Source organism: Anolis carolinensis, chromosome 2, assembly GCF_035594765.1.
Source record: "Anolis carolinensis isolate JA03-04 chromosome 2, rAnoCar3.1.pri, whole genome shotgun sequence".
In the NCBI taxonomy this organism is placed as follows: Eukaryota; Metazoa; Chordata; class Lepidosauria; order Squamata; family Dactyloidae; genus Anolis; species Anolis carolinensis.
The window spans coordinates 311,791,861-311,819,301 of NC_085842.1; the positions used below are offsets into that span (position 1 = coordinate 311,791,861).

The 27,441-nt window shown below is 42.0% G+C and overlaps 1 protein-coding gene and 1 long non-coding RNA gene across 2 annotated transcripts; one reads left to right on the forward strand and one right to left on the reverse strand.

Annotated features, from left to right (window-relative positions):
* On the reverse strand, positions 1 to 25,721 carry lipg (lipase G, endothelial type). The gene is made up of 10 exons (XM_003216174.4): positions 25,446 to 25,721; positions 17,018 to 17,214; positions 16,041 to 16,220; positions 13,313 to 13,424; positions 11,167 to 11,391; positions 9,162 to 9,404; positions 5,681 to 5,801; positions 4,380 to 4,598; positions 2,510 to 2,614; positions 1 to 1,259 (listed from the first exon to the last, which is right to left on the reverse strand). Exons 1-10 carry the CDS (start codon positions 25,579 to 25,581, stop codon positions 1,250 to 1,252), a joined length of 1,548 nt encoding a protein of 515 aa, XP_003216222.2. The 5' UTR covers positions 25,582 to 25,721; the 3' UTR covers positions 1 to 1,249.
* Positions 9,388 to 12,661, forward strand: LOC134296794 (uncharacterized). The gene is made up of 2 exons (XR_010003654.1): positions 9,388 to 9,699; positions 11,127 to 12,661. It is a non-coding gene; the product is annotated as an uncharacterized LOC134296794 (long non-coding RNA).
* Positions 25,722 to 27,441: the final 1,720 nt, after the last annotated feature.

Sequence of the window (27,441 nt, forward strand, 5' to 3'; positions counted from 1 at the left end):
TTTTTTTAAAGAAGTCATTTAGTTTATTTCTCTGCTTCAAGCTTATAAAAAACTTGTTAGACTCCAAAAAAAAAAAAAGGCTTGACTCTTTATACATATATACAGACACAGAGATATGCAAAAAAAACAATAATAAATAGGGGAGGTGCGTGTATTACAAAACCCATTATATACATATTAAACTTTTTAAAGAAATCCAGGCTGTTTTTATAAATACGTGTGGCAACATAACAATCGCAGCTAAGGCACAAATGAGCTGGCCATTCTGTGGGACCAAGACATATTTCATACCTTGTTTGGGGAGGAGATGACAGTGTTTGGATGCTTCCTCCTCCACCCAAAGATCTCTCTCCTTGCATGTCAAAACTGCCTACCCTTCTTGCTATAACGCTAGAGTTCAAGACATTATAAATTAATGAACTGGTAGGCTTGGATTAGCAAAAGGAGGTAGTGGTTGAATACATCTGACAGCTCCCTCTCATCCTCTCGTTGCAGAAAAGGCAAAATTGTCACCCTTCCAAACATGGACGGAAGTTACTTCTTTGTTCCCTGGTTCACAAGGGCTGCTCCATTTGTTCATTCGGGAAGAGACATTGTTTCACAGAGCCATCAAGCTGCCTTTCTGCACCCAATGGAAAAGTACTGCACAAGGAGGTACAGAATACCTCCTTCCGCAATGTCTCTAGAAGACATACACTGGAGTAACTTAGAGAATTTTGGCCATGATAATTGTACAGCCTACAAAGAGATAGGCCCAAAGGCTGGCACTGTATGGACTGGCCTGAGTATTCAGACCAATCTTTCACTTTTTTGTAACATTGTGCAATATATTTTTGGTGGTAAGTCACACCTACAGACAAAGCTTGGCACAAAGTAGGCTTAGCCCTACAAGGACAGGCTCTCCAAAAAGAGGACCAGCTTAGTAACAGGTTGTAGACATTGCTATTTTCTTTTTAAAAATAAGTTATTCTAAAGGTTGCCACTGAGGCCATAAATATGACGAGAGACTCAGAAATATTATTCACAGTGCCTAGTGACCAAGGCATCCACCTTTAAATAGAAAACTGTTTTCAAGTTCTAGCAAGAAGTTCATGTTTTGTATTTAAAGAAGGGTTTGCAGCAACATCTTTTGTCAGTGCTGGTTTTTTCTCCTCCTTCTTCTTCAATAGACTTGTTTGGTTCATTTTGGCTGGTTAGGGTCCCAGATGAATGTAGAAAGTCATCCAAGGAAGATGTTTCAGTGTGAGCTTCATATTGATCTGGGAGTTAGAGGAGAAAAGAAGATTGGAATTACTTTTTTTCAATATTGTTTTTAACTTCTGTTTTTTAGACATTTAGTTTAACTGTGCTTTAACTTTTGGATAAGCAGTTCAATTGTATCATGCTTTTAAATATTGAACAATACCTTGGATCCCATATTGGGAGAGAGGATGACAAGTACGTACAATTTTACAGCTTTCTAAAACATGGCAGGTTGGTTGACAAAGCACACCAACAAACTCCAAGGATTTCTCAAGTTTTCCATTTTGGACAGCTTATGGAATGTGGAGTTTGACCTAATGGGCCTCTGGCCACAAACCAGGCTCGCTGAGGTTTGGAATACCACTAATGGAAGCTTTGATGCACCACAGAAAGTTAAATTTGCTTTACAGTAAAGAAACAACCACAAACAGGTCATCCACAAGCTTTGAATAACACACCATATATGTTAAGTGATCCGTTAGAGTCGACATGAAGTGCTATTTGGCAAGCTGCAACAAAGCAAGAGCTGCGTCTCTTTACAAAATAATATTCAAAAATGCAATAGAATGCATTAGAATGCATAGAATAACATTGTGAATAGCATTGATTAATTCCATATTACCAAAAATGAGACAAATTAGGTTAAGTATTTTTTATCATGTCAGGACCAACTTGAGAAACTGCAAGTCGCTTCTCGTATGACTGCAAGGACATTGCCCAGGGGATGCCTAGATGTTTGATGATTTACCATCCTGTGGGAGGCTTCTCTCATGTTCCCACATGGAGAGCTAGAGCTGACAGACAGGAGCTCACTTAGCTCCCCAGATTCGAACCACCAACCTTTTGGTCAGCAGTCTTGTTGGCACAAGGGTTTAACCCATTGCGCCACCGGGGGATCATGATGTGCAAAACTTAGGAAAGTGACTTTTTGTAAGTGGAATTCACAGACTTTTCACCTGAGGATCTGTTTAGACAGTACTTGTAGCCCCAAAAGTAATTTTTTTCAAACTCTCCTAAACCAGAAAGGGAAAGTGAACAAGGATGTGCTGCAGTTAGCATGATCAAAGGGACTCTGAGATGTAACTTGGCAAAATAGTCAATTGCACCATGCATCAGATGCTAAATTGTGTAACAAAATTTAAATGCTGGGTTGTGTAAACTGCTCCTACTAAGTTGTCTCTTTCTTGGGCAATGTGATACAGAAGCCAAGAATGCAACATTTTCTTTCCCCATGAAACAAACCACCACCGTGGAAGAAAAGGCTTACAAAGTTTCGTTTCTTTTTTGCCAGCCTTCTCGACATTTCACAAACCAAAGCTCTTGGCCAGGCGATATGTTGGTCTTCTGGGGGTCTTCTGCACAAAAAACTAGCCTGAAACAAAAGAAACCAAACTGTATTCAGAACAATGTGAAAACTGTCAAATTCTACCAAGCTGAAAAGGCTTAATTAATGGTCTCAACAGGCAAAGTGTGTGACTGTAATCCAAGGACAAGTTCGGCTATGTACAGAGAAGTCCATCACCACATGTAATAGCTGTGCTGATGGAAGAATTGCCCACACCAAAGAAATCACAGACCTTCCAAGATTCATGTGTATTATTTGAAATTCAAGGCATATGATCTGACTTGGCTGGCTTCCCAAATTCAAGGCATATGATCAGACTTGGCTGACTCAGAAACACATAGAGACCTATACTTTTGATGTATATTGAACTTCTAACACTTCTACTATAGCTCTTAATGATCAAAATTGACCTCAAGTTTTAACATTCATCAAGTATTCCATTAGAATATACAGTTATAAAGAAATGAGAAAAGGCTCTGAGTGGTTAGGTACTGTATCAGTTATACGGCTAGAAGAGTAATGTGTATTATTCCTCTAAAACTAGTATTTCGGTTAGTTAAAGAATTCTCTTCTACTAAATGCCTGAGTTAATATGTAAAGATATTGGTCAGCAGAGAATACTGTACAGGATTCTTGAGTGCTAATTATTATTCTTAGAGGTGATTATGTCTTGCAGGCTCACATGTGTCATTTTAATGTGTAACTTAAGTACTCCAAGCCAAAAGTGCAACTGGTGCCAAAATGTGTTGCATTCATTCACCACTTCTTCTAAAATTTAGACTAATTTTCCTTACAATTTACTAAATGTGATCAAAACCACAACGGGACCATTCACATTGAACAATTAAAGTGCCTTGTGCCATGACAACATCCCATGTAATCCTGGCATTGGTAGTTTAGGAATGTGTGTGTGTGTTTAATATCCTGCCAGTGTGATAAACTGGTTTGAGTGTTGAACTATTACTCTGGAGACCAGGGTAGTGTTACTGGAACATGTGGCTATTGTGTACATGTGTATATGTTTCCCTGAAGAGCAATCCAGGAATTAAGGGGATGCATCAACTACACTTCAGGCTAATCTAAGGACTCTCAATTGTTAAAATATACTATTACCAATTTTGAAATGAAAATTTTCCAACTAGGTTAATTCTTTCCAAGATGATTTCTGAAAGCAGTATGATGCAGTAGTTAAAGTGCTGGATTAGAAATTGCAGTGGTTTCAGCATTAGACTATGAGTCTGGAGAACACAGTTCAATTCCAACTGGGCCATGAAAATCCACTGGGAGACTTGGGTGGGTCTCACATTCTCAGCCATAGAAAACCTCATGATAGTTTTGCCATGGAGACACTATAAGCCAGAAATTACTTAAAGGCGCACACAACAACAACAACACTCCATGAAGCCAGAAAATTCACTTGCCCTCAAACTAATCGACCTCACATGGTTCTTGTAGAAAATACAGAGTATAAGCCTAACAACTCATTGAAGGGAGGACAAGATATAAGCATAACACACAAACATTGTCAAGAACCTCAGCTTGATTATGTTTAATAATGATTGGTGGATGTACACATGTGCAACAGAATGGGAGAACATACTCTACCACAGTGGTTCCAAAGCTTCCCCCCCACACTATTTTGAACTTCAACTTCCAGAAGCTTCAGCCAAACTTGACCAAAAATCAGGAATTCTAGCAGGTGAAGTACGAAATATCTGGAGAACAAAAGTTTGGCAATTGCTGCTCTACATTTCAGGTTGAGCTGCTCTACCCAGTATCTGACTGCACTTACTTCTTTTGAGTTTCACCAGACTTCACTCGGATACGCCTGATTTGCAGCTCTTTGTGTGCATTATCCGGCTGCGCCCAATAACTTTTCAGCTCTTTCCACAAACTATACCAAGTCTGACTGGACCCTTCCCAGGTGAGTCTGATCTTCAGAATATCCCCAACGTCTTCTTCCGTGTAAACAAGAAAGGTGTTTGTGAAGTTCAGGCCAATCTGCTCATACCTGAAAAGAACAGAGAGTTTATATTAAGGAAGCAAAAACCACCATGCCACCCTGACATGCCCATCTCGTTTGATTTAGAAAGCTAATCAAGGTTAGACCTTGTTAATACTAATAGAAAGTCAACGAGAAATATAATGGAACTCAACATAGGGCTAAATAAAAAATATTGGATTTAGAAAGCTTTGATTTGGCTGGTGTGATTATTTATGATATGACAAAGTGAAAACAAAGCTGGACTTCAGTTATCATTTTTTGGCAAAAGGAGGTTAGTACAGTGTGTCCTCCACCTTTTGCAGATTTAACTTTTGTGAATTTGAATATTTGTCAATTGAGTCCCCTCGGGTGAGAAAGGTGGGGTAAAAGTGCTGTAAATAAAATAAATAAATTGTGGGTTTGATTAATATAATTTCATTTACTTCTAGTATTGTCACTTTTACGTGGGTTCTGCACCCCTAACACAAGCTAATGTGGAAATCTGACTGTAGTAGATGTAGAGGTACAGTAGAGTCTCACTTATCCAACATAAACGGGCTGGCAGAATGTTGGATAAGCGAATATGTTGGATAATAAGGAGGGATTGAGGAAAAGCCTATTAAACATCAAATTAGGTTATGATTTTACAAATTAAGCACCAAAGCATCATGTTATACAACAAATTTGGCAGAAAAAGTAGTTCAATACATAGTAATGCTATGCAGTAATTACTGTATTTACAAATTTAGCACCAAAATATCATGATATATCAAAAACATTGACTACAAAAATGCGTTGGATAATCCAGAACATTGGATAAGCGAGTGTTGGATAAGTGAGACTCTACTGTATATATTTATTGTATGGTGTTATATTATTTTTAAATCATTCTATGTAGATTTTAAGGTAAAGATAAAGGTTTTCCCCTGACATTAAGTCTAGTCGTGTCCAACTCTGGGGGTTGGTGCTCATCTCCATTTCTAAGCCGAAGAGCTGGCGTTGTCCGTAGACACCTCCAAGATCATGTGGCCGACATGACTGCATGTATGTCAATTGAGCAGGAAGGAGAGAAAATAAGAAGAGAGTTGATGATGAAAATCCCAACTTACATTTCCAAAGGCAGTGGCTGGGAATCACCGTTGGTGCCCTGAAGCGTGACGGAGAACGTTGGTTCCGTTTCTCCCATGTTTTTGTAGCTGAAGACGTGTATTTTCATCTGATAGTGGAAAACTGTGGAGACACAAGTGGAGGCACTTCACACAAAGCCAAGAATCAGGCTATAAATTCCTTGTTCTGCAAGTCAACCTCAGCTGGCACAGGATCTCTTTCATCCTGGCCAAGTAGCATCGCTGAGATCCTTGATCAGCCACAGATAACTGCAGATGAGGGAGAACTTAAAAGACCCAGAAAGCAGCTGTCTCTGCTGAACGTCTGTTTGCAACGTGTTCCTTCCAATCTGCCTTTGCAAGGCCAGTTGCAGCCCTTAGTGGGAACAGAGCCTTCCCAGAGAGGTAACATTGGCCCTCATCCTACTGTACTTTCAGAGCCAGGGTGGAGATGTTTCTGTTTCTGCAGGCCTTTGATGGCCGATTGCTTGAGAAGAAAGTGCCTTTCAGAATGCACTGTACTGTTTATTTCTTTTCAGTTATTTTTCTTTTAACTCCTTTTCATTCTATGATTATATTTTTTCACAATATGAATTTTACAATTGTACCTTTTTAAAATCTTATACTTGGAAGATGCTCCATAGGCCATTAAGTCGCATCCATGCCCAATGGAGGAAATCCAATAATCACATTCCTGGCAAATCACTGTCCAGCTTCTTTATGCATTGTCCAGAGAGTGAGACCCATCTCTTTAGGTCATTGATTGAATTATTGAACCACTCTTACCATGAAGACCTTCCTTCTAACGATCGAGCAAAATATACTCTTCTGTAACGGAAAAGCTTTAGAGCTAGTCCTACTCTTTGGAGCAACAGAGAACAAACCTACATAATATTTTCAATCGTGTCACTCCTCAGTCTTCTCTTCATGAGCAATGGCATCACTAGGAGTTATGGGGGATGCGGACCATAGAATCATAGAATCATAGAATAGTAGAGTTGGAAGAGACCACATGGGCCATCTAGTCCAACCCCCTGCTAAGAAGCAGGAAATCGCATTCAAAGCACCCCCGACAGATGGCCATCCAGCTTAAAAGCCTCCAAGGAAGGAGCCTCCACCACGGCCCCGGGGAGAGAGTTCCACTGTCGAACAGCTCTCACAGTGAGGAAGTTCTTCCTGATGTTCAGGTGGAATCTCCTTTCCTGTAGTTTGAAGCCATTGTTCCGTGTCCTAGTCTGCAGGGCAGCAGAAAACAATCTTGCTCCCTCTTCCCTATGACTTCCCTTCACGTATTTGTACATGGCTATCATGTCTCCTCTCAGCCTTCTCTTCTGCAGGCTAAACATGCCCAGCTCTTTAAGCCGCTCCTCATAGGGCTTGTTCTCTAGACCCTTAATCATTTTAGTCGCCCTCCTCTGGACGCTTTCCAGCTTGTCAACATCTCCCTTCAACTGTGGTGCCCAAAATTGGACACAGTATTCCAGGTGTGGTCTGACCAAGGCAGAATAGAGGGGGAGCATAACTTCCCTGGATCTAGACGCTATTCCCCTATTGATGCAGGCCAGAATCCCATTGGCTTTTTTAGCAGCCGCATCACATTGTTGGCTCATGTTTAACTTGTTGTCCACGAGGACTCCAGGGTCTTTTTCGCACACACTGCTGTCAAGCCAGGCGTCCCCCATTCTGTATCTTTGCATTCCATTTTTTCTGCCGAAGTGAAGTATCTTGCATTTGTCCCTGTTGAACTTCATTTTGTTAGTTTTGGCCCATCTCTCTAGTCTGTCAAGATCGTTTTGAATTCTGCTCCTGTCTTCTGGACTGTTAGCTATCCCTCCCAGTTTTGTGTCGTCTGCAAACTTGATGATCGTGCCTTCTAACCCTTCGTCTAAGTCACTCCCGGTGATACAAGGTTATCCAGAAAGTAGATTATGTTTTGGAATTAAAAATGAACAAAGTATAGGAGAAAACATTTACCATATGCAGTTGAAAGCCACACCCAAATACCACTTCTCAACATAGTTGCCATTCAAATCTAGGCACTTATCATAGCGATGAATGAGTCTGGCAACTCCTTCCCCACAAAGCTCTGCCGCTTGCGTCCTCAACGCAGCATTTTGACGACGATGCGCAGCTGCGGAAAGGGGAGACCGGCTGGTTGAGGACGCAAGCGGCAGAGTTTTGTGGGGAAGGAATTGCCAAGCTCATTCATCGCTATGATAAGTGCCTAGATTTGAATGGCAACTATGTTGAGAAGTGGTATTTGGGTGTGGCTTTCAACTGCATATGGTAAATTTTTAATTCCAAAACATAATCTATTTTCTGGATAACCCTCGTACTACTAGAGGGGGTGACACCAAAAAAACAGTAACAATCCCACGGTCCTTTTCAAATGCACTGCCTTGAAAAAGTCAAAGAACAAGGAGTAATAAATGCCTTGTTGAAACCACTCCCTATCTCTAAGATTTCTGAAGGAAGTTGGGGTGGAAATCCTTCAGATGCTGTCAAACTGGAATGCCCAGTATTCCATCCCATTGGCTATGCTGGCTGATGGGACTGGCTGTGCAACCCCATGTGGAGGGCTACAAGATTCTTACCCCCAAGAGAAAAAAAAAAAGACTTGAGGGGAGAATTGCACAACTCCCCGTCATCTATAGACAGTATGGCCAATGGAAAGGGATATTGGGAGCTATATACCAAGAACATCTTGGGGCCTTTTCTCACTACACAACTACAATGCTGTGATTCCCCTTTAAACTACCATTGCAGTATCCTATTGAATCCTGGGATTTGCAGTTTGTGTATATGTGCCTTCAAGTCACTTATGACCCCATGGATTTCATAGGGTTTTCTTAAGGAATGAATATTCAGAAATGATTTAGTCCTCAGTTGCTGTGAATTTTCTGGGTTATATGGCTATGTTCCAGAAGCATTCTCTCCTGACGTTTTGCCCACATCTATGGCAGGCATCCTCAGAGGTTGTGAGGTCTGTTGGAAAACTATGCAAGTGGGGTTTTTATATCTGTGGGAGGTAAGTGTGAATGGTGAAATTGGCCAGCTCAATCAACATTGAATAGCCTTGCAGCTTCAAAATATGGCTTCTTCCTGCCTGGGGGAATCCTTTGTTGGGAGGTTTAGTCCTTTCTCTGAAATATAGCCTATAATACTTGGTATTTGTTGCCAGGGTTGAACCTAGTAATCTTCCATGATCTGACGAGATCTGATGCCATCATTTAGCTCTATCAATCTGCATTTTAGAGAGGAGCATTTAACATTCTCAGCCAAACAGCTCAAAGGCATCATTGAACTACCTCCAGGTTCCATAAAATAAAACCATAGTAATTAAGATGGAATCACAAAGCTAAGTGTAGTGTGGAAAGGGCCCTTGATTAACCAAGGGGAACAATCTCCAAGTCTTTAGCTATTTAGTGCATTATTCTGCACAAATTAGAGAGAAGTTCTGAATGAGCAGCGGAGGAAAGCTTACCTTTGAAAGGCATTCCAGCCCGTGTTTTCAAGTACATCTTGCTGTTCCTCTTGTTCCTCATTTTCTTGGCGTTGTAGCCGATGCTGTTGCAGCGGTTCTTCCTGCAGCTCAGGCAAATGCCCTTCTTGAAACGACTAGAGTCCGTGCATTGGAAGGCAAAGCTCTGCTTGTCTTTGTTCACAAGGGAATCCACAAAGAGGTGCACAGACCTTTCGTGCTCACACCTCACCGCGTCACCGATATCTAGATTGATCGGTGGAGGAAAGGCAAGAGTTGTAAGGCAGTAGGCCAATGACTGAGCATTTGCTACCTCAATCCAGGAAGGAAAAAAAAGAAGGACACACGTGCAATCGGGATTTATGGCCCCCTCGGCCCTTTGTAGTTCAGCACAAGCCAATTTGGCTAAAGACCAGGTGGGCCGGTAGCCAGAAATGTTGCAGCATGAATCAAAGGTATACTGCAGAAGGCATTGCAAAATGGGAGTAAGGCATGGTGAAATTGGAAAATGAACAGATTGGACATCAAAGAACAACCTAAGGTATTTATAAATGTTCATATCGAAAAATAGGTTTATTTCAAGTCAGATTTCAAGCAGAATTCAATGACTTTGCCAAGAGGTTGTCAGTCACCCTTGGTGCCTTTGTGCTCATTGGTTAGCAAAGGCAAGGAGCCAGTTTGTGTCTTAATGAGCAACTGAGCAGAATACGGCTGGTGTGTTTTTCCTACTTGGTTCCACAATCAGAAAAGTTGTAGAAGTTTTGCTTTAGTGAAACAAATAGTTGACATCTGTATAGCGCTAGCTCAAAGTTTTATATGCATTGCCTAACTCAAATACAGTAGGTAAGGTAAAGGTTTCCCCTGACGTTAAGTCCAGTCATGTCTGACTCTGGGGGTTGGTGCTCATCTCCATTTCTAAGCCGAAGAGCCGGCGTTGTCCGTAGACACCTCCAAGGTCATGTGGCCATGGGCATGACTGCATGGAGCGCCGTTACCTTCCTGCCGGAGCGGTACCTATTGATCTACTCACATTGGCATGTTTTCGAACTGCTAGGTTGGCAGAAGCTGGAGCTAACAGTGGGTGCTCACTCCGCTCCCAGGATTTGATCCTGGGACCTTTCGGTCTGCAAGTTCAGCAGCTCAGTGCTTTAACACACTTTGCAGAACCCATATCTACATATTCACTTAGCCAGGAATCTAGGAATTTGCTAGGGCTCCAAGTGATTGTATGGTTTGCCTCTCCCAGAAGTTACAACAGAGCTGCATTGGAGGACCTAGAAAAGTCCTAAAGAGGGAAGGCTCTTATACTTAGGGGCATATCATGAGATGAGATGATTTATTGGAAAAAACAATGATATTCAATAAAGTGGAAAGCAGCAGAAAAGAGGAAAGTTGCATTACAGGTGGAGTGACTTAACCAAGGAAGCCACAGCCCTTCATTTGCAAGATCTGAGCAGGTGTGTTCCTAGCAGGGTCTCTTGGGAGTTTCTCATTCATAGAGGTGCCATGAATCAAAGCCATCTTTGCAGCAAGCAACAACAGTTGAGGCCGAGAGAACCTTTCTTAATCCAGTGTGAGCCAGAGTCTAAGACAAAATGTTTCTACTGAAGTCTCCATCTCAGCCAATACATTGTATACAGATTGAATAGTCTTTATCTGAAATGCTTGGGACCCATACGTATTTTGGACTCTCCCCCCCCCCCCCCCAGATTTTGGAATAGTTGCATATACTTAATGAGATATCCTAGATTTCTAAACAAGAAATGCAATTAAGGTACATATAGAACTTATATACATAACTTGAAGTTAATTTTGTGCACAATATTTGTGCATGAAACAAAATATATGTACGTTGAACTGTCAGGCAAGCAATGGCCCATGTAGACCTTTTTGGATTTTGGAGCATTTTATCGTTCCAGATTAGGTATTCTCAACATTTTTCAATCTCTCGGTCTCATTCTCATTCAGCAAGAAGACCAACATAAAACAAGCAAGCCAAAAGACTTACTGCCATAAGCAAGTGCTCCCAAGACCTCCCCAAGGCCGCATCCTGGCTGGTTGTCTCCTCCATTGGGATAGACGTCGATGTGCCCCACAGGCATCTGGATGCCAATGCTAATGCCCAGCGCTTCCCGCGTGTAAGTGTGCAAGACGTCCACAAAATCTGCATCGTCGGGAGAGAGGCGCCGGTTGGGTTCGGCGCCTTCAAACATTGGGCCAGCCGGGTCCAAGCCTGCAGCATTCAAGGCGCCTTGTTAAAACTTCAGCCAAGGGAGACACAGATGTTTCACAGGAAGCTGCTTCATATAACATTAAGCCACCAAACCCACCATTGAGTGCATCCACATTACACCGGTAGAATAGTTTGATGCAACTTTAGCTCTCAAGGCACCATCCTACAGAACTTTGGGACCAAACATTTGGTAATAGCTGTCCCTCTACAGGTTTGACTTTACCAAGTTTGAATATTAATGGATTTGATGACAATGTTCCCTCCAGGTCATCCAATATGACTTTATGGTCAACTTCTAGAGTTGTGTTCTAGGTGTTACCACAGTATTGTATTGGAGGACCTAGAGATTCCTAGGGAGGTGTTACCTCTAGTTTAAAAAATTGGGTTTTTTGCATTCTTGTTTTTCCCGGTTTTGTAGGGGCCCTGCACCCCTATCTCCAGCAAATATGGAGGGCTGACTGTACAGCACCAGAACATATTCAATCCCAAAGCAACTTACAAATCCCAGTATTTCCTAGGAAGCAGCCATGACAGTTAAAGTGGTATCAAACAGTTAAAGCTTTGAAGTATAGAAATACAATAGGGTGTTTGGAAAAGAATTCCCTATTTTTAAGTATAAATACATTAAAACTAGGGAGTTCTTTTTCAAACACCCTGTATATTCTTATAGAAGCTCTCTTTGCCATCACCTGCAATATTCCACAGAAATCCTTCTGCACAAACGGCAAGGCCTTTGTCACTGGGTCAGTGTCCCTTTCTTTGTTTCAGCTGCTTAATATACTGTAATATCCCGTTCTCCCCCAATTCAAAATCTGAAATTGTTTGCATTAGGTCTAAAAAAAAGTCTTCGAGATCATGGAGCAAAGATAGGGATAGTTGGGATTTTCTGCATGACTGCAGCTGGGAATAAGAAAGAGTAGCCTGGGAGCCAATAAGGAGGTTTTCCATATAGTTATTCAATTTGAGGGGGATTTAGAATCACTGTAAATAGAAATTCCCTATCTATTCACATTCTGTGCTTGGGGGAAGGTGGGGGATTTTTGTTGACAGAACATAGGGAGAAATGAAAGGGAGTAACCACACATTTTCTGGGGCTGTCTACATATTCTTTGGGTCTCCAACCTGGGATTATCCCTGAGGAAATGTGCCTCAAGATGTTAGGAATGTCTCTTGATCCCTGCCCAAGATTTCCACCCCAGAATGACACCTTCCAGTTTGTTGACTCTCAAAATTAAATCACCGTCTAATTCAAGACCTGATCCAGATCTGGCTGAGGGATTCTGGCAGACCCAGAACTTGGAGAAGTTACAATCTCAAGAGTGACATATCTAAGCTCTGGACCTGCTCCAAACTGAAGTGATACTGTCTGACCTACAATGTCATACAGGAGAAAGGAAGAAAATACTACAGTAGAGTCTCACTTATCCAACATAAACAGGCCGGCAGAATGTTGGATAAGTGAATATGTTGGATAATAAGGAGGCATTAAGGAAAAGCCTATTAAACATCAAATTAGGTTATGATTTTACAAATTAAGCACCAAAATATCAGGTTATACGACAAATTTGGCAGAAAAAGTAATTCAATACGCTGTAATGCTATGTAGTAATTACTGTATTTATGAATTTAGCACCAAAATATCACGACGTATTGAAAACTGACTACAAAAATGAGTTGGATAATCCAGAACATTGGATAAGTGAGACTCTACTGTATCTGTGATTCTGTTTAGCATGGCTTCCAGTCAAAACTGGTCCCACTGTGGCATTCCTAGGGCGTGCTGAACTGCAGGATTTACCTGTGTTCTCATACCATGAGGCACCTCAAAAAAAGAAAAGGAAATGGGGGATTTGGTTGTCTCAAGAAATATAGATTGTACAGCATGTTAATGTTTGGAAAGTAAGAGGGAAACCAGGCTCACCTGTGATCCTGCCTATCGTCCCATGGGCATAGTTGCCGGTGAAGCCAGCCACGTGAGCGCCAAGGCTGTAGCCAATCAAGTGGACATTCTTGTGCTGGAAGCCCTCTTTCTCCTGCCATTGGAACATGCAGAGGATCAATTAGTCATTTGTTAATAAATAGCCAGACCAATTAGACCAGAGGTGGGAAACATCATGGGGAGCAGGGACCAATTCCCTCTTCCTTTCCCCACTCCCAAACCACAATAGCCCCAAACAAGTCCCAAGGCTTTTGTTTTCCATTGTCATTCCTCTCCAAATTGTATCATGACACTTCTAGACAGCGTTATGAGAAGAAGCACAGAGAAAAATGGGGGTAAGATAATGGGATTTGAATTGGGTAAGGAAATTTCCACACATTTGGGGGATTTTCTGTGTGGTTGCCCCAAAAGTGAACTGAACAACTAATAAAATGTATTAAATCCTGATATTGCTCCATGTGGTTAAACCCACACAGGTTTTACAGTCTTCAGGAAGTAATTTGGGGGCCATCTGGAGGGCCAAGTGATTTGTGCTTCCTCTCACTATGTCTTCATAACTCATGTGATGATACATGACATGCCCCAGGGAGATTGGCACTGAACAGTACACCTGGGGAGATACATGTATTTATGGCAATTTGGGGGATTTCTAGCCTTCTGGCACCATCATCCCTAACAAACATGGCCTGAGTGGAGATGGTGAAGTGTGTAGCCCAAAAGGTTTTGCAACCTCTGCTCTATGGACTTTGAATGAGACGAAGAACAACTAATCCACATATTAATATGATATAGAACTTTTGAACTGCTGGTATTCAATATAACAATCCCTGCAGAAGGAATGGTTTTGATCAGTATCTCTCTTCTGTTTTTATCCTTACTTGGCAGCTGAAGTATTTGGTTTTAAAGGGAAACACAAATAGCAAAAAATGATAACAAAAACATACATGCTCATCTTTGAACATGAATTCTGTCAGAATGACAGGGAAGAGCATGTTGTGCTTGCAAAGGGGCCTCCTGTCAAACAAGCTTCAAAGAAACTGACTCCTCCGCAGGTTCGCTGTGGGTGACTATCCCAGACCCCACAAATAAGCCGCATCAAAAATAACAATCCAGAGATTGCTTGCTATTTGCTGTCAAGTCAACTTTGACTTATGGCAACCTCCAAAATGCTCCAAAATCTGATATTGCCCACATGAATTGGCAAGTTAGTGACTCCCTTAATTTTGTGATGGTTCAGTCTTCACAAACTTTGTCTCATACATAAAAATATTGTGTACACAATAATTTTCAATTGATGTATATATGACACATAAATTAATTTTGTAGGGTTGTTGTATGTCTTTCGGGCTGTGTGGCCATGTTCCAGAAGTATTCTCTCCTGACGTTTCGCCCACATCTATGGCAGGCATCCTCAGAGGTTGTGAGGTATGGATAAACTAAGTAAGGAAAGGAAAGAATATATATCTCTGGAGAGTCCAGGGTGTGGCAAGAGTCCTTTGTCACTGGGAAGCCAGCATTAATGTTTCAGTTAATCACCCTAATTAGCATTGGAAAGGTTTTGTCTCTTGCCTGGGGGCATCCTTTGTTCAGTCATTAGCTGTCCTCTGCCCTCAGAGTGTTGGTTCCCATCTACTGTTTTGATTTTACAGTTTTTTAAATACTGGTAGCCAGATTTTGTTCATTTTCATTAATTTTTGTGTTTAGATTAATTAATTTTGTGTTTAGACTTGGGTCTGATTGTAAAGCTATCTCATTCGGCACATGCAAGTATTCCACAATCCAGAAAAATCTAAAAATGTACCTAGTTCCAAGCATTTGGGATAAGGAACATTCAACCTGTGATTCTAAACATATGTTTCAACTGCAGATTTCTTAAGCCACAGAGAAAGGAGGAGGATGAATACAATGAGCTTGTAAGATCAAGAAGCCTCGTCACCAGTTGTCAGTTTTATGGAGGCTCTCCAAAAGCCATGGAGGTAGCTGGCTATTCAAAAATGAGATGGGGCAAGAGGGGAAAGGGCCAAGCAGGATTCTTTATAAAGAGGGATTTGCCAGATTGCAGGGAATGAGAGGGGTCACTTGAGGTCACTCAATCCATTATGTGCCGGGCAAAACAGAAGCAAGACATCTCAGTCCCAAATTTACAAAATGCTATTGATCTCCATGCTGCAATGATTAAGTGCACACAAGCTTAATTTATGGAGCTTCTAGGACTGAGGAGACCAGAAGACAAATTCAATGGAACGAGCCAGCAATTTCCAGAAAGGAACATTAATGGACTATCTAGTTAATTTCCATTAAGAGTAAGAAATGGCAGAACAGAATAAGGTTGTCAAGTACTGGAAGCAGATAGCAATGCCTTGGCTTTTATAGGAAAGTACTGAAAAACTCAGACTGCAAAAGACTTCTTTTCCTTTACTGCAACTCCAACAATCTCCCAGACAGTTGGGGGATTCTGGCAGTTGTAGTCAAAAGGCAGCACTTTCCCAAGCTCTGTGGTGAATGTGAATTCGGCTTGCGTGATAAGGAAAGTCCAGCAGCCCCATCCACACATTGAGCCACTCTTTGGCACAGAGCCCACTTTTCAATGCAACAAGCATCAGCTCCTGCCAAGTCTCCAATAGCAAGCTTGGCATTCCTGGAGCATCCATTCAATGTGAGGCTCCCTGCTTTGCCCTCTTGCATAATTCCCACTGCTCATGCATTTTACCTGTAACCAGTCCAGCAGCTTTGCAAGCTCTTTTCCAACCACCCTGGTGTTGTTGACCGCGTTGGGGTACAGCTGGTGGGCCAGGGTCAACCAGTCCACCACCACCACGTTGGCCTCCTTCTCGCGCTCCTGCAAAGCCGACACCAGGCTGCCCAGCCACCGCTCAAACAGGCCACTCATCTGGAAGAAGGAAAACGGCATTTGAGCTTCTTCCTCGTCACAGAAAGACCAATAACAGTCAAACATTGGTGGGAAAAATCTTGAAACATGCATGCTATCAAAACGGCAATTTATGCTAACTTGGCTGTGTTTTGTTGTTCTCTTTTAACATCACAAACGTTTCAACAACACCATATCCATATCTGTAGAAGATATGCTCCAACTAATAATAAATCCTGTTGTACAAACCTCTATCTGAAGTTAATTATAGAGGATGAATACCACTCGAGGAATTGTGGTCAGCTTCCATGGAAACTTACTACAGAATTGCCTGGAGAAAGGTCTAGACAGAATAGGTTTTGTCCAATGAAATTGCAGTTACTGGTCCCATAGATACACTTGAGAGAGTTATGGCATCATTGTGAACAACATGGAGACCTTGGTCTTTTTTGAAAGCCATTTGCAAGAGATTCAGCTCCATCAGCAAAAGAGATTTGTCTCTTACCTGACAGCTTTCTAAACTGAGAGGAAAAGGGAGATGCAAAGAGAGAGGGGTGAGCTCCAGGGAAGGAACTGGGCCCAATAAGAGAGAAATTGGCAACAGTTTGTATACTTTCAAGTCTAGTTCCCATGTTTTGGTGTCACTCACTGCCACCACAAACGTTTCTGGAGATAACATATCTTCCCACATAAAAATAACTTTTTGAAAATGGACCCACATCATCACTGGGGAGGGGATGTGTTAAGGGATAGAGGATTTGGGATGGAGGATCTGGCAGAACATGGGCCCTTAAGGCTGCAATATTTTGTCTACTCACCGTCCAACCATGAATTATGAAAAAGCTTTTAGCAGAGACATTGAACTTGCAGTCTTCTAGATGCTGCTCTTGGCCAATAGTGAGGTAGCAGCCTTTGTCTTCTGGGTCTGTCGCTACACGAACATTGAATTTCACTTGCCGCTTCTGAGCTGTTGAAGGCGCTTCTTCTGGAATTAGCAGCTGAGATATACTATCATCTGGAAGAAGAAAGAGGAATCAGAATCCAGTCTTGCTGGACAGTTATGGAGCATTTAAAAGAGGTCAACAAGTAGCCTTGTTTAAATATTTCAAAGGATGTCATATTGAGGAGAGGGCAAGCTTGTTTTCTGCTGCTCCAGAGATTAAGACATGAAGCACTGGTTCGACCTGCAACAAAAGTAATTCCACCTGAATATTTGGAAGACCTCCCTGACAATAAGAGCTGTTCTACAGTGTCCTTGAGCATAGTGTAGTCTCCTTCTCCAAACATTTTAAAGCAGAGGCTAGATGCGTTTTTGTATGTTTTCCGGGCTGTATGGTCATGTTCCAGAAGTATTCTCTCCTGATGTTTCGCCCACATCTATGGCAAGCATCCTTAGAGGTTGTGAGGTATGATGGTCATCTGTGAGGAGTGCTTTGATTGGGTATTCCTGCTTAGCAGAACAGGTTTGGACTGGATAGCTCTTTAGGTCTCTTTCAACTCTATGATTTTAATATTCTAAGACTCATTTCCAAAATTATCAGCAATCACCACCATGAATTACTCTTGCAAGCATTCAGTTTTTGGGCTACACAGAGCTGTAACAGTGGGCTAAAGGGTGGCCACAAGCTTCGGTGAAGTTGCAGCTCTCCACTGCCAGGAATAAGACAAACCTGGTAGTATTTCAAGTTAGCCAAGGCACTCCTAAGAAGTCTCACCTTATAGGTTACTTAGTACACAAGTCAACTGCAAGCAACTCCTATAAGTTGACATCTGAACTCCATTGCAGTGGCTCAACAAGACAGCAACGTCTTACAGGTCCTTGGTGCCCCACCTCAAAGAGATCTTGAGAAAGCCAACAATAGATTTCCCCTATCACCTTGAACAAATTATTGTCCTCCACCCCACTCCCTGGAAACAAAGGCACTGCACACAAACCACAAAAGGAAAGGCTCTAATGATAGGAAGACAGGAAAAACTGGTGACAGACTTGGACTAGAATATATCTAATTGATTTATATCCTGCTGAAAAGTGCCATCATGGAATAATGGTATAAGCATTGCACTCTGCCTGCTGCCTCTGCAATGGCTCTTATATCTGAAGATGTTTGTTCTTGGCAAAAAATTGACATCTCTTGAGGATGAGAGTGTGTGACTTACCCAGTGGGTTTCCAAAAGGCCTTTGATACTTAATTTGTTGTTGGACTGATCTATCTGCCCATTTTATTATAGCCCCATTCTTGAGGTGTTGCCAATGTTATTTTGCACTTTATTGTCCATTTCAACCGTGAAATACCTTTCCCATTCCGGCACATTCTGTACTGGGTTTTATGAACTAGTCTCCTGTTTTAATATTGTATGTTTTATGTCGATTTTATCGATTGTTTTGCTGATAATTGATGTTTTATTGGTATAATTGTTTTATTGTTGTATCATTGATATTTGATTGTTTTATCGGGCTAGGCCCCATGTAAGCCGCCCTGAGTCCCTTCGAGGAGATGGGGCGGGGTATAAAAATAAAGTTATTATTATTATTATTATTTCCCTGGCCATGTGGGAATTCAAACCCTGTTCTCCAGAGTCTGATGCAACGTTCAAACCACTACACCACTCTGACTCTCGTATATGTTTACTCAAGTGCAAATGGTATGCAATTAAGTGCTGCATAACTGGCAATCTAGCAAAGTGTCTTGGCTCAAATTATATGCCCAAGAGGCAAACAAAAAGTAGGGCAAAGTATATATTGCATTGATCTTAAAGATGTCCACTCCTATGACCTTTATCAGAATCTCAATATAAAGCCATCCAATTCACAATCAAATCCCCAGTAAGATCAGAACATGCGATAGTAGTTCTGATAAGCTGTAGTGCAAATACAGTAGAGTCTCACTTATCCAACATAAACAGGCCGGCAGAAGGGATAAGCAAAAATGTTAGATAATAAGGAGGGATTAAGGAAAAGCCTATTAAAGGTCACATTACATTATGGTTTTACAAATTAAGCACCAAAAACGTCATGTTTTACAACAAATCGACAGAAAAAGCAGTCCAAAACATGGTAACATTATGTAGTAATTAGTACTGTATTTACGAATTTAGCACCAAAACATCACAATACATTGAAAACATTGACTACAATAACATTGGCTACTAACAAATTGACTACAAATACAGAATTGCTTAAATGAACCCACAGTAGCAACATTGTCGGAAATTAAATCCATAAAAAGTTCAATCCTTGCTGTCTAGAGAAACAGCTGTGGATTGGGGTGGGAGGCAAACTGCGTTGGATAATCCAGAACGTTGAATAAGCAGATGTTGGATAAGTGAGACTCTACTGTAGTTACTTTTTCCTAAGATCTCTATCTACCAAATATTTTTAACAATTATGTTCCTTATGCATAGTAATAGTTGCAGTTTCCATTTTCAACTGTGTTCCTATATCGTACACACATGTTATCGCAAAGCTGTTTCAGAAAGAACACACCCCTGGAGAAAGTGATTGCAACGATAGCTAGCTACTCCTTATACAGTAGAGTCTCACTTATCCAACATTTGCTTATCCAACGTTCTGGATTATCCAATGCATTTTTGTAGTCAATTGTGATATTTTGGTGCTAAATTCGTAAATACAGTAATTACTACATAGCATTACTACATATTGAACTACTTTTTCTGTCAAATTTGTTGTATAACATGATGTTTTTGGTGCTTAATTTGTAAAATCATAACCTAATTTGATGTTTAATAGGCTTCTCCTTAATCTCTCCTCATTATCCAACATATTCGCTTATCCAATGTTCTGCCGGCCCATTTATGTTGGATAAGTGAGACTCTACTGCAGGGGTCCCCAAACTTTTAAAACTGGGGGCCAGTTCATGATCCCTCAGACCATTGGAGGGCAGGACTATAGTTGGCCAGGTGGTCACCGAGCAATAATAATAATAATAATCCAGCATATCTATCTTGTTTGCTGTGTCAGACTGTGTCATTGTGTCAATAATAATAATAATAATAATAATAAAATTTAGCCCAACCCCTTTCTGCCTTTGTGGACCAAAGCACCCCTGACAGATGGCCTCCCAGCCTCAATGATAATAATAATAATAATAATAATAATAAGATTGGAAGAGAACCCTTGGGCCATTTAGCCCAACCCCTTCAGCCTTTGTGCCATGGGGGCCGGATAAATGTCTACAATGGGCTGTAGTTTGGGGACCACTACTCTACTGTATGTAGTTACACCTTAGATAAGGGCAGCACTGCATCTTTATCTACACCAATCTAACTAGAAATTTAGTAACAATCTATAAATTCCTTTATGTTGGAATCAAAGAACTACACATCCTCTAACTGTCTTGATTTGAAAGGACAGTTCCAATTAAGCCCCATTTTTTCCAGTTGCTTTTGAAATATCCCAGTTTCTCTCCTAGGACCTTTAGGGATACATCCTTCACGTTGGATAATATACGGCATGTGATGAAATCGTAAAATTCAGATGCAAAGAAGTAGAATTACAGAGTTGCAGAACGGTAGAAAGTTGGTTTTACTTGTTCAAGCCGCAGAACCAGTTAAACAACCTCAACTAGGTACACATGAGCAAGAGTTAAAGTGGTCTGATTGCTCTGTAAGAAATGGGAGCCCAAGACTTTTTGCTGCCTGAGCCTAAGGATAAATACTTACTGCTCAATGTAAAGAAGTGGGGAGACAGCTTGGGCCCTCCAGGTGTTTTGGACTTCAACTCCCATCCTTCCTAACAGCTTCAGGCCCTTTCCTTTCCCCCCTCAGCTGCTTAAGCGGCTGAGGGGGAAAAGGAAGGGGCCTGAAGCTGTTAGGAAGGATGGGAGTTGAAGTCCAAAACACCTGGAGGGCCAGAGTTTGCCCATGCCTCCTATACAGCCTTCAAGGAGCAAAAAGGCCTTATTTCAGCCTTGTCTCTTTAAAACCGTGCCTTGAAAATATGAAGCCAGTAATTTTTGATTAACCAAGGACTTCTGAGCATGTGCAGAGTGTTTCTCCTTTGCTGAGAAAGGAGAACAGCTGCTACAAATTTAAAAAACTATCTTGCTCAAACAGCTGGGGTCAAAATAGGCTCGATCCCAGAGATGTTAATTATAAAACAGGAGTACTGCAAAGCTTGATTGCATCTCCTTCATTACTTTGCACCTGATGAAGTAGATTCATTCTATATTTTAAACAAAGAATGAAGGATGCCTTAGGGTGCATCTACACTGTAGAATTAATGCAGATTGGCATTAATAAATTTAACTGCTATGCAAGAATTCTCTGCCAAATTAAGCAGATACCTCAGCAAACTACAACTGGGTTGTTGTGAGTTTTCCGGGCTGTATCGCCATGTTCCAGAAGCATTCTCTCCTGACGTTTCGCCTGCATCTATGGCAAGCATCCTCAGAAGTTGTGAGATATGTTGGGTTTATATATCTCTGGAATGCTCAGGGTTTAAGAAAAAAACTCTCATTTGTTTGAGGTACAGTGTTTCCCCGAAAATAGGACAGTGTCTTATATTATATTTTGCTCCCAAAGATGCTCTAGGTCTTATTTTCAGGGGATGTCTTATTTTCCATGAAGAAGAATTCACATTTATTGTTGAACAAAAAAAATGAACATTTATTATATACTGCAGTATTTGTCATCACAAACCAGCATAACCAGACAAACTGTGAATCCTTCAAGAATTTCTTATTACTACCGATATTTCCATGAAAAACTATCTATAGTATGTACATTTACCGATCCTGCATGCTCTGGTGTTCTGTTCGTTGGGCATGTTTCCTAACAAAATCTTTGCTAGGTCTTACTTTCGGGGGAGGCCTTATATTTAGCAATTCAGCAAAACCTCTACTAGGTCTTATTTTCTGGGGATGTCTTATTTTAGGGGAAACAGGGTAAGTGTGAAAGCCTTCAATAACACATCAAACTACAACTCTACAACGACTGAGCTAAAACAGTTAAAGACATTTTGCTGCCTGAGCCAAAGGATAAATACCTGCTGCTTGATGTATAGCTGCATTTTCCTTTAGCCTATACAGCAGGCATGTGCAAACTGTGGCCTTCCGGGTGTTTTGGACTTCAACTCCCACCATTCCTAACAGCTTCAGGCCCTTTCCTTGAGCTAAGACAGTTAAAGCGGGGTCACACTGCATTCATTCTAGTGTAGATGAAGCCTTAACACTGCACATTTCTTTCTCCCGAGGTAGGTAGTCTCAAAAGTGCTATAATATCCCTTGGCATGTCGATCCAGATATATCTTTGGAGTCTAGCTCCAACTAGCTGTCACTTTTCTGCCTCCTGTGGCTGTCTTAATCAGCAGGGCTTCCAACCAGATTTAAAATAAAAACCCACCACCTAGCAAACATTTTCCTCTTTAGCCTTTTTTCTATTATTAGCATAGCGATCATCCTTCTCTCATCAACTTTAAACACTGACAGCTTGTTTGCATAAATCAAGAATGGTGTTTGCACACTCATCAGGACTGCAAACTAAAATAAGGCAGCGGACGGTGCAAAGTTACTCAGAGGCAGATCCTGCAGAGTACAGTATATTAAGAGAAGCTGAGAAGCCGCAAGGCTATTCAATGCTAATCAAAGGGACCAATTGCAACATTCACACCTGCCTCAAGCAGACAAGAGTATTTACCTCCAAATGAAGAATTGAACTTTTGGTGGGACTACAGAAGAAGAGATGGCTCTGGGGAAGGGGAGCACAGGGGTGAATGTAAATAAAAGAGGGGGAAATGTATAGAATCTATATATATAAAAGAGTAATAAAATTTCGGCCTAGGACAAAACAAAACTACACATCCCAGAAACACTAAACTCCGGAAAACTGCCAGGCTTTGAGACTGCAAGGCTATTCACTGCTATTCCACCTGGCCAACAAAGGATTCCCATAAGCCACAGCAATGCGTAGCCGGGCAAAGCTAGTATGTTTATATAATTGTAACTTTTTCTGAAATAATAATAAAAAAACGTTAAAAAAAGTTCTTTCTTCCACCTTGGACATTATTCCACAGAACTCTTGTCTAGTTTCCAACAGACCTCACAAGCTCTGAGGATGCCTGCCATAGATGTAGGTGAAATGTCAGGAGAGAATGCTTCTTGAACATGGCCAAACCGCCTATAAAATTCACAGCAACCCAGTGATTCCAGTTATGAAAGCCTCCAACAACATACTAATAGTATTACAAACGGCAAATAAAAAAATGGGTGAGATTTGAAAAGGAAATGAATGAAGTGAATTGTGAAGAAATTCTGGCCATAAAAGCCTCCGACAACACGTAAGCCAAGCTCTACTTCCATATTTCTGGAGGATAGATATGTTCCCAACACACAACTCTGAATGTGTTTTCCCCACACCTCTTCTCCTCTTTATCTTCCTTTTCCTCCTCCTCTTCCTTTTACATCCTCTTGAAGTACCTGCACTCTTTGGCAAATAACCTAAGCTAATAACCTTGTAAAACTATAGTTCCCACGGTTCTATAGCATGGAGTCATGGTAGTGCATCAAGCTGCATTAATTCTACAGTATAGACCAGGCATGGGCAAACTTCAGCCCTCCAGGTGTTTTGGACTGTAACTCCCACAATTCCTAACAGCCTACTGGCACAGAAGTGCTGGACCACTCTCACAACCACTATGTCAGACTACACAGAGAAGCCACTGAAATCCACAAGCATGTGAGCAGTTTCAACAGAAAGGAGGAAACCATGAAAATGAACAAAATCTGGCTACCAGTATTAAAAAAAACTCTAGAATCAGGACAGTAAATAAAGAGCAACACTCAGAAAACAGGGGGATTCCAGGGCCCTTCCACACAGCACCATATCCCAGAATATCAAGGCAGAAAATCCTACGATACCTGCCTTGAACTGAGTTCAGATAATTTGGGATTTTTTGCCTTGATATATGGCTGTATGGAAGGGTCTCCAGACATGAATCACTCAGGACCAGCTAACACCTCCCAACAAAGGATTCCCTCAGGAAAGAAGCAGCCAGAACTTGAAGCTGAACAGTTATTCAATGCTAATCAAGGTGGCCAATTGAAACATTCACACTTGTCTCCAACAGACAAGAGTTCTTTCTCCCACCCTGGACAGATATATAAACCCCACTTACGTATGTGTTGTCGAAGGCTTTCATGGCCGGGATCACAGGGTTGTTGTATGTTTTCTGGGCTGTATGGCCATGTTCTAGAAGTATTCTCTCCTGACATTTCGCCCACATCAATGCTAATTGAGGTGATTAACTACAACATTCACACTGGCCTCCAACTGACAGAGTTCTTCTCTCAGCCTGGACTTTCCACAGATATATACAGTAGAGTCTCACTTATCCAACATTCGCTTATCCAACGTTCTGGATTATCCAACACATTTTTGTAGTCAATGTTTTCAATACATCGTGATATTTTGGTGCTAAATTTGTAAATACAGTAATTACTACATAGCATTACTGCGTATTGAACTACTTTTTCTGTCAAATTTGTTGTATAACATTATTTTTAGTGCTTAGTTTGTAAAATCATAACTTAATTTGATGTGTAATAGGCTTTTCCTTAATCCCTCCTTATTATCCAACATATTTGCTTATCCAACATTCTGCTGGCCCGTTTATGTTGGATAAGTGAGACTCTACTGTATAAACCTTCCTTGCTTAGTTTCTCCATACCTCACAACCTCTGAGGATGCCTGCCATAGATGTGGGCGAAACGTCAGGAGAGAATACTTCTAGAACATGGCCATACAGCCTGGAAAACATACAACAACCCCACTTGCGTAGTTTCCAACAGACTTCACAACACCTGAGGAAGCCTGCCATAAATGTCAGGAGAGAGTGCTTCTGGAGCATGGCCAGATAGCTGTGGAAAACTCACAGCAACGCAAACTTGTAACAAGTGCTGTCGAAAGCTTTCATGGCCGGAATCACTGAGTTGCTGTGAGTTTTGTGGGCTGTATGGTTATGTTCCAGAAGCATTCTCTCCTGACGTTTCTCCCACATCTATGGCAGGCATCCTCAGCGATTGTAAGGTAAATCCCAGAAGGTGAAAGAAAAGCATTGAGCCAAGGCAGTGAAAGTGGAGCCAGGCTGCAACCCTTCTCCTCTCCAGTGCAGCCGTGGCAAACTTTGCAAGGAAGCCTTGCAAAGGCGGAATGCGACTCCATTTCGAGTGGCATCGATGCCCCAGCGTGGGAGCGTCCCTTGAGCCTCGTATGAGATGCTTTGGGCTTTACCTTCTTCCCCGGGAGGCGCCGTCTCCTCTTGCACCGAGAGAAAGTCTTTCTCTTCCTCGGCGGAGCTGCCTCTGGAGAAGATGCTCAAGCACAAGAACAGCAGCAGCAGCAGCACCCCAGGCACCCGGCTCCCCATTGCTCCGAAGGAAGCAAGCCTCCTTGTCCCTTGCAAAGCCGACTTTCCCCGGAGAGGAACTCGCGGGACCGGAGGAAGAGAAGAAGGAGGAGAACAAGGAGGAGAACGAGGAGGAGGAGGAGTGCGCCCGGCGCCGGGACTCCGGCTAAATAGGCGAAGGAGCGTCACCTGACTGACGCCTGGCCAGATGGGCAGGGACGCCCCACGGGAGGGGGGCAAAGGGGGGGCTGCCGGGCCCCCGGGCCCTGATTGGTCACGCCTCCGTGACGTCGAGCCCAGCCCCGGCCCCAAAGAATGAATGGGAAGGAGGCACACCTCCCAAAGAGGAGGAGGAGGAGGGAGACGGGGAGAATGGGAACACGAGGCAGGCAGAGAAGAAGAGGAAGAGGGGAGAGAATAGGGAGAGAAAGAGGAGGAGGAAGGGAGGAAGGAAGGAAGGAAGAAGGTGACGGCAAGCACCCACCCTGGCTTCCTTCAAAAAGCTGCTTAAAACCTGGCTCTTCCGCTGCGCCTTTGGATAACCAAGCCCATAGCTATAGTATGAGCCAACAATGTGATGCGGCTGCTAAAAAAGCCAACGGGATTCTGGCCTGCATCAATAGGGGAATAGCGTCTAGATCCAGGGAAGTCCTGCTCCCCCTCTATTCTGCCTTGGTCAGACCACACCTGGAATACTGTGTCCAATTCTGGGCACCACAGTTGAAGGGAGATGTTGACAAGCTGGAAAGCGTCCAGAGGAGGGCGACTAAAATGATTAAGGGTCTGGAGAACAAGCCCTATGAGGAGCGGCTTAAAGAGCTGGGCATGTTTAGCCTGCAAAAGAGAAGTCTGAGAGGAGACATGATAGCCATGTACAAATATGTGAGGGGAAGTCATAGGGAGGAGGGAGCAAGCTTGTTTTCTGCTGCCCTGCAGACTAGGACACGGAACAATGGCTTCAAACTACAGGAAAGGAGATTCCACCTGAACATCAGGAAGAACTTCCTCACTGTGAGAGCTGTTCGACAGTGGAACTCTCTCCCCCGGGCTGTGGTGGAGGCTCCTTCCTTGGAGGCTTTTAAGCAGAGGCTGGATGGCCATCTGTCGGGGGTGCTTTGAATGCGATTTCCTACTTCTTAGCAGGGGGTTGGACTAGATGGCCCATGTGGTCTCTTCCAACTCTACTATTCTATGATTCTATGATTCTAGTACCCTGTTTCCCCAAAAATAAGACATTCCCGAAAAATAAGACCTAGTAGAAGTTTTGCTGAATTGCTAAATATAAGGCCTCCCCTGAAAGTAAGACCTAGCAAAGTTTTTGTTTGGAAGCATTCCCGGCACCTGCCAAACAAAACACCAGAGCACACAGGATTGGTAAATGTACATACCAGTTGTACATGGAAATAGTGGTAGTAACAAGAAATTCTTGATAGGATTCACAGTTTGTCTGGTTATGCTGGTTTGTGATGACAACTACTGTACAGTGTAAAATGTTCATTTTTTGTTCAACAATAAATGAGAATTCTTCTTCATGGAAAACTAAGACATCCCCTGAAAATAAGACCTAGAGCATCTTTGGGAGCAAAAATTAATATAAGACACTGTCTTATTTTCGGGGAAACACGGTATAGTAGTTGCACAGGCCATCTCTTTGACTTGAAACATTGACCTATATTCCTCTGCCTGAAAGCATCTTAGAATATAACATTGTATTTTAGTACTAGTGCTCCCTCCAAGCCATCCTCTCCTCCATCCAAGTGGTCTTTTTTCTTTTTTCTTTGCAGATTCATATGTTATTTGAGTGATTATATTCCTTCTGCTTATGTAATTGTTTTAGTCAATTGTTATGTTTTGTTTTTAATTCTTATAGCGTTTTATAGT

Coding starts and splice junctions, on each gene's coding strand:
- lipg (XM_003216174.4), bottom strand. CDS start 25,581: ATGGGGAGCCGGGTGCCTGGGGTGCTGCTGCTGCTGCTGTTCTTGTGC. Junction 11,392..13,312: donor GACGATAGGCAGGATCACAG/GTGAGCCTGGTT, acceptor TGAATGCTGCAG/GCTTGGACCCGGCTGGCCCA. Junction 4,599..5,680: donor CAGCCACTGCCTTTGGAAAT/GTAAGTTGGGAT, acceptor TGTTCTTTTCAG/GTATGAGCAGATTGGCCTGA.